The sequence below is a fragment of the Lissotriton helveticus genome, chromosome 9 (assembly GCF_964261635.1).
Source record: "Lissotriton helveticus chromosome 9, aLisHel1.1, whole genome shotgun sequence".
In the NCBI taxonomy this organism is placed as follows: Eukaryota; Metazoa; Chordata; class Amphibia; order Caudata; family Salamandridae; genus Lissotriton; species Lissotriton helveticus.
This window is the reverse complement of record NC_136070.1, coordinates 952,373,648-952,388,545: the sequence shown is the minus strand read 5'-3', so window position 1 is coordinate 952,388,545 and position 14,898 is coordinate 952,373,648. Positions and strand designations below refer to the sequence as shown.

Here is a 14,898-nt window from a genome sequence, read left to right as displayed (position 1 = left end):
CCAGAAAACATATATTGGTAACACAAAGAATTCAGAGGTAAAACTTCAGTCTTAGAGAGGTTTAATTTATATCCAGAAACCCTGGAATACAACCGAACCTCATCCATAAATGGAGGCAAGGAAGTAAGGGGATTAGACATATAAACTAATATATCGTCAGCATATGCCGATATCTTGGTTTCTTTATAATTATATGAGAAACCAGAAATATGAGCATTATTACGAATGCGTTCAAGAAAGGGCTCAAGACATAAAATAAATAATAGGGGAGAAAGGGGGTATCCCTGACGTGTGCCTCTAGATAAGGAAAAAGATTTAGAAAAGTGATTATTTACAAAAATACTGGCTCGCGGGCAGGAGTATAATAGTTTGACATAGGAAATGAATGTAGGTCCAAAGCCAAACCATTGGAGAGTTTTGAACATAAATTGCCAGTTAATCCGATCAAAAGCCTTTTCGGCATCCAAGGATAACGCTGCAAGGGGGAGTTTAAATTTCTTGACATATGAACCTGCCCTTCACAAAGCCAACTTGATCAGTCTTTATTAACAATGGAATAATATGTTCAAGACGAGATGCCAGAATCTTAGCAAATATTTAACAATCATAGTTGATCAATGATATAGGTCTGTAATTTTTACAAAGGGAGTGATTCTTTTCTGGTTTATTCACCTCTGCAACCCAGGCCGGAAGACAAGCTACTTGCCTGGTTCGGGGCAGAGCTCAGCCCCGCTTGTTGCCCAGGACATCTGCAGCCAACAGGAAGTCAGCAAATAGAGGCCTATCTGGTTGCAACATTTTCTGTGCTGTTCTTTTAAAAAATCTATTTAGAAGAACTGCTTGTGTTTTTTTTTAAAACATCAGTGCAGGAAATAGAGCAAGATATGGAGCAACCCTCTTAGAGAGAATTTCGGTACAACACCTTAATGCGGACATCTGTTCCAGGCTCCCAGGTTGAAGTGCAGGGGCAGTTAAGATGATTACATTTGTCCTCTGTTATGCAAGGATCCATATACACACAGCTAAACCTTTTGACTTTACTTCTCTTCAGAAATTCTGTTTCGAAAGCTATTTTTTCTCTTCACTTGGTGTCTTGGTGTCAAAATTAATGGCTAACCTGCAGATTTGCATATTGCTGTAAGAACAACGTGCAGGGTGTTTGAGGCTATACCCCCCCCGCCCCCCCCAGTAAATATATTATTTAGAAAACTGTTGGGTACAGGAGCTTTCAGTGGGCAATGTAAAGGGTCTGTTTGATTTCTCCTTGGATTTTAAAATGCATACACATGCCAGACGCCACACGCCACACACGCCACACGCCACGCACTACACACACGCACACATGCACGCTCTCGTCTTAAAACATGGTTATTTATCAAAATACTGTGTTTTAAGTATCTCTCACAATCCGCACTCCTTTCCCTTCCGACTGGCCCTTAATTCCTCTTCTCATATAATGATGAACATGATATGCCAGCATAATTATCCGAAAATTCTGAAGCTTACTTCCCCCTCCCCCCCCCACCCCAGTCTTACTGACCAAGCTACGCCTCTGACAACATGGAGTCGACCACATCTAAGACTGCTCTTGGTGCTATGGTCAAGAAGGGTTAAGGAGGCTAGGGATGTGAGAGAAGACACAAAAGAGACCTTTGTTATTTGGTAGTCACACAGCCTGTCTAGTCAGATGAAGGTTCTCTCAGTTTTTCTGCAGACTTTCATGAATGACAGCTTTTTATACTAATCAGAACACAAGACTACTGTTCCACTCTGATCCTATTACAACTTAAACTAACGCAGTTTTTTCATATACCAGGAATTGGCATGAATGGTAACATTCTACATGAAAGGAGGCATACACAAGATTTACTCTAGTAACTAATGTACTATGGTAAACATTCAACATATCCGGGGCCAATACATCTAGCGTGTTAGAATCCAAAGTATCATCATGATTCTGGTATTTTTCTGAAGTCTTATAGCAATTGCGGATACTCCTGTTTGTTGATGTTTAGTACATAGCAAGAAAGGGTTTCAGCATTCAAAAACACTCGTATTTACTGATTTGGAGGGTTTTCAAATGCAGGTCAGTTTGTAAAAGACTACACTGGTCACAAAAATACTGGTCGCAAATTATGACCTCTATTTTGCAAACAGTATTTAGTACATCTGGCTCCTAATTCTAAATTTGTATTGATTTTTTTTTATAATAAAGCAAGGAAAAGTTGTCTTTGGAAAGACATATCAATCAATGGGTCACATGCATCAAGATAAGGAATTGGGATCCCTTAATAGCGATTTTTAAGGAATTGCTATTTAGGAGCACTGTTCCCAATAAGCCGCGCGGCCGCACACTTTCCTACCCCTAGGCGCGCAGTGCCATGTGTGGAGCGTGCACAGAGGGCACATCCCGCGAAAGTATACGCGCCACCGCCGCTTTTAAAAGGCGCGCGGCGCGAAAAACTGGCATTCCCATATTGCGGAGGTTAAGTGTTTTGTTGTGGCCACTTGCGTGTGCTTTATCTATAGCCCTGAAACGCATGCACTGTTTGATGCAATGTTTGCTAAAGTAACGCGAGGCTGTGGGGGAGATTGTCTGCTTTTATTTAGGTATCCATGTTAATTGCAGCCCCTTCACGAGCTGCGATTAACATGGATATTTAAACTAAAGCACTCAATCTCCCCCACAGCCTCGCTTTACTATCAGAACAATACAGCAAGTTTCAAAACACAGCGTGTGCTTTCTAGGCTAATCTGCCTTGTTTGCAGACTTGCTGTATTGGTTTGGTGGTAACACGAGGCTACGGGGGAGATTGTGTGCTTGTAATTAAGTATCTATGTTAATCACAGCCCCTTCACGAGCTGCGATTAACATGGATACCTCAATACAAGCACACAATATAGTAATTCCAAGCTGTTTTTCTAGACTGTCGTAATGTTTTCCTTGGGCGATTTCTAGTTTGAAGATGAGTTTCTGACTGTTCACCATGTCTTTGAAGGTCTATACAGTTTCTTCTGCAAACTCTGTTCAGTTCCTCATGCATAATACCCCACTGGCTGTAAAACTCGTTTTTATATAAGTATTATGTAAGGATATCTAAATCATGTAATCTAAATGACTAAATTCCTAATTAATTCAAGAGTTTTGTTTTTTAAAAGTAATTAAACTCAAAGCTTTGTGCAACAAACCAATATACACGTGGTTGTGTCGCAGAAAATATACAGTATATCGGTTATATAAAAGGGTATTTTTGTGCTTCACTGTACATCACTGTCATTAAGCATATGATGTGGTACTTCACAGCATGGTCTTGTTGCTGTTACGTTCGAGGGGTGTTTACTGCCTTCAAAATATTGGCAGTCCACTTGGCAAAGTGCTTGCATTCACAATTTCAGTTGATTTTTCTAACACTGCTACCATTTGAAAACGTTAATTGCTGCAGAAGGAAATGATGTTCAAAGGGGGACAGGCGTGGTAGTCCACTGTGCCAAATGGATGTGTCCTGCTACCTTCCGCCGGTCCTGGCTATTTAGCCACCAGTACATTGACCATAACATTCCCACGGCTGCGGTGGTGACATTCCCCACAGGACATAAATGATAAGATTGTCAACTTATTTAACTTATTTAATTTTATTTAAAGGCGCCTTTATTAAGGGATAACCTAATATTGACTCGAAGCCATACAGTATCCAACAGTGTTGGTATCCGATGCCCCTCCGAAAGACTCGCCTGCCCAAACTGTTTGCTTCCACTCCGCAACCTCTGCTTCAGTTATGCAAGAAGAAACCAGACTGCCCCTGAAGGCATTGGGACTCATCAAGGGCTTCAGACGTCCTTCCAAGGTGGATTTTAGGGCTTCAATATATCTTTCCTATGGCAAAGTCAATCAAACATTTAAACCCCGTCACTGCGTAGTTCAAATTGAAAATCTTCAAACATTGATTGCTCAGTGACCATTTAAATGCAATATTCTTCTAAAGGAGTTCTAAAAGAGCTCCATCATCTAACTTTGCCTGATGTAATCTCCCTGCTCTCGCTATGTCAATTCAGTGATAAATAAATCACCTTGGCTGCCGAGGGGGCTGCTGAATAAAGCAGTCCTCTTTTGGCGTGTCTGCAAGGCAAATGCCTTGTGATACTGGGTTGACTGCAGCTTTACTCTGCATAAACCGAAGCCCAAATGAGGTACTGAGCCCTTATTGGTAACTACCTGCATACGTTAAATCATATCTCTTATTGGTCAAGTAAGAAGTGAGATTAAACACCTACTCTGTATGTGGACTTGTGCAGATCGAACCTTAATACAGTGCAACAGATCACTGTGCAGAACTGGGGCTGCGGTGCTGTAAGAGATGATAGGGAGCTGAATGGTCGATGTTGGAGGGGAGGGCACGAGAATATAAGTTGGCAGGGACCCTGATAGGACATTATCAGACCTCATTGAACTCTAGTCTTCTGGCCATGGCACATAGCAACCCCTATATTTCTAGCAAAGCAGTTTGAAGCGTATGCCTCTGATCAAGCCCTCCATTCTGCCAAACAGTTTCTACTTGGCCACCCCAGAACCGGGATGACCACCCACTTGAACAAACTTTTTAACATAACGCAACGCCCAAGCAGATTGACAACAGAGCCGCTCTTTCACCAGGTTCATGCCCTGCTGCCACTTGGGGAGAGATGCTGGACCGGACCCAACGCTGAATGGTCGCCCAAACTGGTAAACAGATGCTCAGTTCACTCTGTGCTCTCGCCGCTCAGGTCTCTGGAGAAAACGCAGTGCTTGAGACTGGGCTAGGAAAACAACGGACTCCAAGGACGGCTGAATTAACTATGCCTGACCCCAAAATGGCTGTTGCGCGGTCAGCGGCCCACAGGTAACACTTCTGACTCAAGAGTGCGTCCGGAAGGGAGATCTCCGCTTGCCAACGAAGTTAAGGTGCTGCATCGGGGGAATAGGACCAGCAACCAAGAGCAGGCAGACACAGAGATCGGGGACGGCTGAATAGCAATGCCTGACCCCAAAATGGCTGACACGCGGCCAGTGACCTACAATTAACTATCTCGAGTCCAGAGAAAAGCTGCCCGACATCCAGCTGGTAGCTGATCACGCCTCCCGCTCGCAGAGGCACCGACGTAAACCCGCACCTGCACTGGCACCAGCACTGCAGATGAGTGGTCTGCCTCCCCCATTCTGGGATCGGTGGCAGTGAATCCCATCCCCTGCGCTACTTTAGACTTAACAAGCACGCTGCAGCCGTTCGGCCTCAGGGGCTGTCTGCCTCCAAAATGGCGCTCGAGAGCTGCAAGATCGATGCAGCTGGAGAGCGGGAAAGAGACTAACAACCGGAAGACCTCAGCGATCACGAGAAGGTAGGCTATTCATTTCCATTGAACCAACAGTTTCCACTGGAGGGGGGGTCACACATTGTCCTAAAGGGATGACCCAGATTTGCTCTCTGATTATAGGAGAATTGACTCATGATGTGCCTTGCCTGACCTACTAATGGCTGTTACCTCTCCACTGGCGGTTTTTCTCTCCATCATTCACCCCCTCTGAAGACATGCAGACACTTGCCCTGTCCGCCCTCCGCATTACTGCATAGATGAACCCCCTTGCTTGACCTCAAGGTGGCAGCCTCGGTTGGTCACTCCACGATGCTTGAATACTCCTGGTCAATCGAACTGGTCATCCACCTGAACTTAATCACATCCCTCACCTGACTTTGATCCTGCTCTCCCTCCAAGATCACAGCCATCTGCTTGCGCTACCTGTTCACCGGCGTCTCCTGCTGCCCCCTGCTGACCGCCTCAATGCCTCAAAGTTTGCCTACTCTTCTTTATTCGTTTGCCAATTCCTTGTTCGCTCGGACCACAAACGTCCACCTGGGTTTTTTGCTGTTTGCCTCTCTGCTCGTCCACTGGCCACCTCAACCTCAACCCCTACTTTCCAATCACCTTATAAGATTTTACCGGAGTACAGAAGGACCGTTAACCAAAGAAAGAATGCACTGTCCTCAACATCTTACTTGCTGCACACTTGGTTCCTTGGAACAAAGGTTGTCGCAAATTGTTCAGAATATAAATACCTCGGAATATTGTTCGATAAAGGAGGTCGCTTCTCGAACCAACTAGAGGCAATCAAGAGGAAAGGGATGCTGATAGCTACCACGCTTAAACAGCTAAAGTCTAATCTGAATGGTCCCACTCTTCTCCCACTGCTCCGTGTGGTACAAGTTAAGCTAGAGTCATCTATTACATACGGCAGTGAGGCTCTAAAAGGCATAGACGCGAAACTGCTGGACACAACCATTGCAAAGGCCTACCGACTTCTCTTTAACCTGCCAACCTACACCTCACAAGCCCAGATCCGGTTAGAGTTTGGACTGACCTCCCAAAAGCTTGCAAGAAGAGGTTCATACATAAAGTGCTGGCAGAAAATAAAGGACTCGCCAGAAAATTCACTGAACCATCTGCTATGGCTAGACCTAAGCAGCTCTCTTCAACTGCCGGCGAAAACTTTCCTAGAGGAATCCCTGACTGTCACAGGTCTAAAAGAACTATGGGAAACTCCATTACCGCATGTGCAATTCAAGCGTGTTGTAAACAAGAGCATAAAAAGACAATCGCACTTGGAAGATAAAGTGACCTTTTCACAAAGGCGACACGCATGGATGACTTTGTCCACATACAAATCGCCTGGGTTACAAGCATACTTTGGTCTGGGGTATGGCAGGAAATCAAAAGAAGCCTTCTTAAAACATAGGCTAGGAATTCTACCCTCTATTCCACATCTGCAACCATGGCTGAGAAGGGACTGTGGGACAAAATGCAGGCTGTGCGGGGCAGAGAATGAAGACTTCGAACACCTACTATGCACCTGCCCAAGGCTGAAAGAGGAAAGAGTAGCCCTGTTAAAAACTGCCTTCAATGAACAAAAAATCCGCACACGCAGACAAGCGGTTCTCGCTTGTTTCGACCCAGGCCTTCCCCCATTAAATGGGAAGTTGGTCAAATTCCTGAAATGTCTGGAACTGAAACTAAAAAATCTGGAAGATGGCACCAGACCGGATTAGTTGAAAATTGGCCAAGACACCACACTACGACCACACGCCCGCACCAAACTGTTTTTATCAAAGTTCTCTTGTTTTAAAAATAATATATTTTTCTTATAATCTTTTATCCGAAGATATGACCTATCAATGTACTTTTGTAATGGTTTTAATTAACCTAAAACAATAAAAATTACTTACTTACTTGCTTGCTTGATTGCTCTTTCCAGCTTCTGTCCTCTGCCCTCACCTGCCCTTGCCCATTGTCCCCACCCTGTTTTTCTGTGAACCTCTTCCCTCGCCACCTGAGACCGAACTATTTTGTCTGATGCCCGATGGAGCTACCTGGTTTAACTATAGGGGAGATGGGCCGTGGATTCCCTCCTTGGTCATCTCCTACCCAGTCGGTCTTTAGACAGACTTCCCTTCGTCTCTACTGTTGTCTCTTCCCTTATTCTCACTTTTTCACCTCCCCTACCCCCCACTGCTTTTCTCTCTCCTTTCTCTCCCCTCCTAATGTATTGCTGATTGTTTGATGTAATGTGTAATTGTTGATCTTTTTCTGTTATATTGTTGAACCACATTGTTGCACTTCCTTTCGTCTCTCCTGTCGTCTCCTCCCGCATCCTCCCTCTATTTATGTCTCTCCTTCTCTCCTCTCTCAATGTCTTGAGACTGAACTATTTTGTCTGATGCCCGATGGAGCTACCTGGTTTAGCTATAGGGGAGATGGGCCGTGGATTCCCTCCTTGGTCGTAACCTCTTTAGACAGACTTCCTTCCATCTCTCCTGTTGTCTCGTCCTTTATCCTCCCTTTCTCACCTCCCCTGCCCCCTCCACTACTTTTCTCTCTCCTTTCTCTCCTCTCCTAATTGTATTGCCTATTTTTTTATGTATTGTGCAATTGTTGAACTTTTTCTGTTACATTGTTGATTCTCATGTAAAGCGCTCTGATAGCTTCGGGTCTAGCCAGCGCTATATTCCTTGCGCACATAGCCATAGTTGCAGCGCACAGAGACCCTCCACTGCCGCACACAGAGGAAAAAAGTTAGAGGGAACATGGTTTAGGAGTCGCAATTCCTTATGCATGTAGGAATTGCAAAAAAAAAATAGCTATTTCTACCAAATAGGTAATCGCAAATTGCAAATGCAATTTCAAGGATAATAGGGAGCCTAAGGCCCCCTGATGCACCCCCAAAACAGGTAAGTGTGCACATGTGGCGCATCTACATGCCCTAAGGGCATGTGTGTACGCCACATGGCACTTGGAAAAATGCAATTTTTAGCAATTTTCTAAGGATTTGCAAGTTACCATCAACTTGAAGTTGAAGTTTAATGCATCAGAAATGCCTTTTTACCGGTCACAAACAGGCCAATTCTTCGAATCGCCCCATTTGCAACCGATAAAAAGCTTGATGCATGTGCCCCAATATGTTCCCTGGAAAGAGATCTTACTTTTTTCCTGCTCCAGGATTCTGTAGTTTGATAGAAATCATTAATATTCATGAATGTAGTCAAGGTAGTTTTTATGAAGGAGAAAATGGAGCACGTTTACTTTGGCAATACACCATAAGGTTTTTGTTTCTGCCCAATTCTGTTGCTACAAGCATGGGCTCAGATTTACATAGTGGAGTGGTGTGGCTCACTGGTTAGAGGCGGCAGACCAGTAAGCAGAGGACGGCCCGGGACCAGGGTTCGATTCCCGACGCGGCAGGGTCGTGGACCAGGGTCAGCGGGCTCGATAATTCTCGCCTCGGTGCCTACTCTAGTCAGGGACCACACTCGGCAACTCTGGGCATTAGCTTGCCTCATCTTCACAACGGCCCCCCAGACCGCCGGGGATGCTTGGTCGCACCTTTGAGATACCCATTAGGGACCATCTCTCAGGGTGAGCCAGGACGGGTTCCCCAGCGGTCGAAGCGCGGAGATACTCCTCCGGGAGTTGATTCTAGCGCTATATAAACCCACAATTAAATTAAATTAAATTAAATTAAATTACATAGAAGTCACGAAATGCAGGGCAGCAAGTAATATTCTTCCGCTGAGTTGCATAAAAGGAAGAGAGTAGAACAGCACCTTATCAAGCAATATATGTTACTCTTCTGCCCTCTCCCTGTGCTGGCACACTTGAGTCAGGCATGCACCAACACAGACACATTTGGGACATAGTGCAAGGGTGTCTCCTTTGCCTGAGGCATAATCTTTGGAATAGAAGGGGTCCATTCCAGTTAAAAACTATGCTTTAAAGGTTTTCCCTTTGTATGTGTGCCATACATTGCAGGACACATGCAAAGTTGGAAAAATTAGGAGAAATGAAAATATTTCTCCATGTTACACCAGCTTTGAGGAGGCGTGGGATTTTGGCTTACAACCCTGTCCACAGTTCTTTGTAGAAAAGGATTTGCGGAAAAACCAATGGGTGGTTGAATTGGGACATCCATGCACTACCTATGGAATGTCCCCTTGATGCACAGTAACACAAGCCGCAATATTGAGCAACTTACAATCCAACGCAAATCGAGTTTGAGTTTGAATGTAAATCCCACCTGAATACTTTCTATCGGGTTTGTGTTAGAAAACTGAAGCAAACCCAACACAAAGCATTTGTAAATCTGGGCCCTGATCCCCAACACGTGGTGATTTGTGTAGACTGCAATTCATATTTCGCGATGGCAGGATGATTCAAACATATGCAACCTGACAGTGTTACATTCACACATCTGTTGCCAGCCTGAAACATCTATGACCACACTTACTTGGACCTTGATTTCTCACCTTTTTGATAAGATAAAACTGAGTTGGTATATATTTTTGCCAAGGCAGAGCTAAATTGTTTATGAACGAAATCTAAGAATCCAAGTTACCCCACTGACCCCATTAAACACATGAAACAAATTTATATGATGGAAAGTCTAAAAATATTATTTATGTTTGACATACTGTACTTTATTGAAATGCATATCTATTACTTTTCTAATTCTTCTCTATAAATTGTCTTACTGTTTTTTTTTTTTTGCTCTTTAGCTGGACTGGACTTTGAGGGCCTCCTACTCCTTCCCCAAAAACCTGACGGAAAAGAACTATTTCCTCTCATCATTTACCCTCATGGTTAGTTACAAAAGTGATCTATCTTTTTACAGACGATGCTATCATCTCAGTGTCATATCAGTGACCACTTATAGCTGGAGGCCAGACACCTGACATCGGATGATACTAAACGCCACTTCTTGTCCTATCAGATTATTTAATTTCACGCAGAGGGAACCACGATGGGTAGTATAAGTGACCTTAAAATCAAGATTGTTCTTTATTCGGCTGATCTTAAGCCATAAAGCACAGAATAAAACAATACAGTCATAAAACGACATCAAAAATGATAATAACAAGCTTAAAAACAAGTCGGTTCCCTTTCATAGGATCACAAAAGTTCATATATCAAAAACATTCATTACACTGCTCCATATAGGTTTCTAATCCTATTTCATAACAAACAAAGAGGTATATTTACAAGCCCCTTGCCCCACCAGTGCGTCACTTTTTGTGACGCACCGGCGATGCATTTTGCCGCCCCATATTTACAAGGACACGTAAAGCCACCCTGCGTGGCTTTTCGTGTCCTTGTAAATACAGCCTCTTTTGATGTAGCACTTTGCGTGAAAGTGGCTTGCCATGGGTGTTGCTGTGGGTGTTCTCAGCAACACCCATGGCTTCTGTCGCATTCACAGATTTACAAACTTTCGTAAACCTGGGAATGCGTCCGAATTCTATGACTCCCATCGGAGGCTTAAGGAGGAGAAACGTTTTCTCCTTGTTATTTCCTCTCTATGTGGGCTGGCGAATGCAGCCGACATAGAAAGAGAAAAACATAGCTTGTGATTGTTATTGTGCAGTCCTGCCTAAAAACAATCTCCCAAAAAATGCAGAAGGGTGCCAGCGTTGGTGCATGACAGCCAATTTTGCGCCAGTGCAGGGTAAAGCACAGGGATGCGACACGTCATTCTAAATATGAACCATCCCTGTGCTTTGAAAGTGACTCAGTGCGGCTCAGCCAAATGGCTTGCGGTGTAGTGCTCAGTCACTTTCTTGTAGATAAGGCCCACACAGTTTTTGCAAATAAAGTAATGCTTCTCTATGAGATCTAATCTTGGATGAACAAAGAATTGGTCTCAGGAAGCACTTCCGGGGTGATAATGTAAATGACAGAAGAGAGTAAAGCACATGTTGCTTTGCTTTTATGAATCATCAGAAGGGCAATTTAGCAAGGTTGTACACCAGCCAACATCCTTGGCAAAGGCCACTAATAATTGAAGAAAGTTTAAGCGAAACTTGGTGAGCAGGAATCTACTTTTTTCCTCAAAGATTGAAATCAGATTAAATTCACAACCCAGTGATGATTTGATGGAGTTGTAGTTGGCACTACCACTTAATTTGTCAAAATGTGCCTGATGAAGGCTATGCTGTCTTTCCCTGAATGTCTCTTCCACAAAAGATGTCACAATTGGCTTTATATCTGTCAGGTTGAGATACAGGTCTGCAAAATCCAGATCTGTAAACCCCCCTTTGACTCACCGGTTATCCAGGGGGATCCCCAAAGCATGATCCAGGGAAACACAATCTTCCAGTTCACCTGTTGAACCTGAAGCCCCATTTTTACCCAAAAATCTGACGCAGAGTAGCAGGGGATCAAACTTAATCCTATCCTTCAGGAGGTACAAACCCACCTCGGAGTGGCACATGAAAGAGGGAGTGGCTTGAGAAACTGCAAGAAGTCTTCTTAGGAACTTGTCCTTGTGCTTCTCAAGTGGGCCAGCAACGTTATACCCCCATAGCCCAGCTCTGTACGAAGCTATGGAAGTGCACTTACTTTTGTAAACGCTAATGATCTTGAGCACCGGCTTATGCCTTATCATGCGTGCAAAGGTGAATATCGCCTCCACGGCTCTTTGGGCGTGAATAATCCTATTGGAAAATAGACTGTGCCAAGTTAAATTAAGGTCAAGAGGGATGACTGAATAATTAAAGTAATTCATTTTGTGAACTACCTATAGTACTAATATGTTGCTTGGAAAAATTCTGAAATGGAGTGGGCCGCAATCCTCGTTAATATTCATGACTTCTGTCACAAATTGTGACTCATTCTGATTAGTGGCCATCACAGAAATGTTAGCCTGTTAGGTGTGGCAACCCCCATGTCAGTTACCGGGTTTCAATAAAGTACGCTTTTTTCTCTTTTACATGCAGACCGTTTTCCTTGAAGGAAACAGGGCTTTGTTTAAAAAAGAAAGCTTACTCTGTTTTTAAAGTTTACCGACTGTCCAATAAACTTTTTTTTAACATTAAGAAATGGGTAGGGGTCTGAAGGAGACCCATTACTCTGTTTTTAAAGTTTACCGACTGGCCAATGAACTTTTTTTTTTTTAACATTCACAAATAGGTAGGGGTCTGAAGGAGACCCATTCCCTTTTGTGAATTGCTTCCCTTCCCCACACCCCCAAACTCAGCAGTCAGTCTTTTTTCAATGTTTTGCAGTAGTATTTTGGTCCACAAAACATTGATACATCACATATCACATATCACATATCGATTTTGTATTCGGAAGAAAGTGTAAACACGCCCCTTCCGTATATGGAATTGGTATCCATTCACATTCCTATTTTAGGAGTCAGTAAAACCTTACCTACTATTAAAATAGGATTTGCACATTTGAGAATCTGATTTTGAGGTCACAGTCATCGATTCAGAATGTTTGAAACCGCAAATAGGATGGTACATTTGATGCCTTAATTGGCTTAGTCTGTGTGGTCATGCAGCTTTATGGAAAAGGCTATTGTCTGGGAAATGTCGGCCTGAGATGTTAGCCCTTCCCCGCATATGTCTCACTGTGGCCATGGGAAGAATCTTCTTGGCTGAAGGAAAGGCAATTGTTGCACCTGACTAGGTGGGTTATGAGGTGATTTTTAACAGTTGTGCCGCACTACTCTCATGTGGAGCTCACAAAGGAGCAGGTGGTAGTGCTGATCCCATACTCAGTGAGGATAGCTAAAACAGAAATAAAATAAAAGTAGAGGAATGCCATGGCAGATTCTCATCGCTAGTGCCATTCAGCAAATCACTGAACTTTACCATTGACTCAAACCTCAATTTGAATTAAATGAGCACAATGCTGAACTATTGAAAGCTGAACCCTACCAACTCCACCTTTGTTTTCAACTGCTCTTTATTGGCAATCACTTATACACATACATTACAATATGACAAACAATCCTCTATGTGGCTTTTAGTGTACAGTTCTCCTGTTTCTTTGCTATGAGGATGCCAAAAAATGTCTAGATCTATAGAAAAAAACATTTACATTTACCAGAATGTTAACTCACATCCCCATGTGGTATAGGTTGTGAGCTTAAGCACACCTCTCTATCGGTTTTCTTCTATTATTGTGTTTCTTCAAACAATGGATATGTTTTCCCTTCTATCAAACATTCTAAGATCTTTCAGTCTGGGATGGGGACATCACTTCCTGTTATTCGCATTCATGTATTCTACTCCTGGCTGCCAAGTTAGCAGGACCTTTTCCCTTTCTTTTGAGATATGCACAGGCAATATTTCTAATGCCATTGTTTCTCAAGTTCTCCAATAGTAAGAGTACCACATTTGGCTGTTTTGCTGTTTTCATTGCCAATGATAATACTGGGCAGGCAAACAGTAGTAGTTGATCGACCAATTTATTTATTTATTTATTTATTTATGGATTTTATAAAGCGCACGGCTACCCCCAACGGGGGTGTCCCGGCGCTAAAATTATCTGCTAGAAGAGAAGAGCAATCTAGATAGAAGCGAATAGCCAAGTTTTCAGGCATCTTCGAAACAGAGCTTCAGATGGGGCGAATCTCAGGTCGATCGGTAAGCTGTTCCAATGTTTGGCAGCTAAGACAGCGAATGCTCTGCCACCCATTCTTGAGCGACGGAATCTAGGCACAAACATGAGACGCAGATTGTTAGAACGAAGGTCTCTGACTGAGTGAGACAATCTCAATCTCTTTCTTAAGTATTCTGGGCCAGAGCCGTTCAGAGCTCGATAGGCCAGAACAAGCGTTTTAAATTTGATACGGTTGGCTATAGGAAGCCAATGGAGTTCTTTGCGGAACGCAGAGATAGAGTGTCTATATGGGATGTTACCAATCAGTCTTGCCGCAGCATTCTGTACCACCTGCAGGCGTTCAATTTGATATAAAGGGGCCCCAGCATACAGACTGTTGGCATAATCCAGATGGGCAGTGATTAATGCCTGAGTGACGGTTCTGCGAGCCTCCATTGGCAGAAATGGAAAGATCTTTCTCATCATTTTTAATTTGCCAAAGCAGGTCGCAGTAACCTTATTGATTTGAGGGCTGCAGGAAAGGGTATCATCAAATGTGAACCCCAGATTGCGGGCAGAATGGACCGGGACTGGAGGGGGGTTAAGTACCGTAGGCCACCAAAGTGGGGGTGGAATGGTCATTTTTTGATTAAAAAACAAGACCTCAGTCTTGTCAGTATTAAGCCGTAGGTGATTCGAGGACATCCACGCACAGATTTCGCCCAGACAATGGCGGAAGCTGGAGAGGCTGGAGTCAGAGTGATCTCTAAATGAGAATATCAGCTGTGTGTCATCCGCATATGAGATCACTCTGACTCCACATGCCTCCACCACCCTGGCTAGCGGGGCTAGGTAAAAATTGAAAAACAAAGGACTTAGCGCTGAGCCTTGTGGGACTCCGCGTTCGAGAGGTTTGCATCCAGATTTAAAGGGTCTAAGAAGAACCCTCTGTGAACGTTCCAGAAGAAAAGAGCAGACCCATGCTAAGGC

At 43.7% G+C, this 14,898-nt stretch overlaps 1 protein-coding gene across 1 annotated transcript in view; it reads left to right on the top strand.

The window, feature by feature from the left end:
* Window positions 1-14,898, top strand: part of LOC144783326 (acylamino-acid-releasing enzyme-like) — a 352,393-nt gene that overhangs the window by 250,887 nt on the left and 86,608 nt on the right. The window contains exon 16 of the mRNA XM_078662358.1: window positions 10,077-10,160. Within this exon, the coding sequence (XP_078518484.1) occupies window positions 10,077-10,160 (84 nt within the window). The remainder of the gene's footprint in view (window positions 1-10,076; window positions 10,161-14,898) is intronic.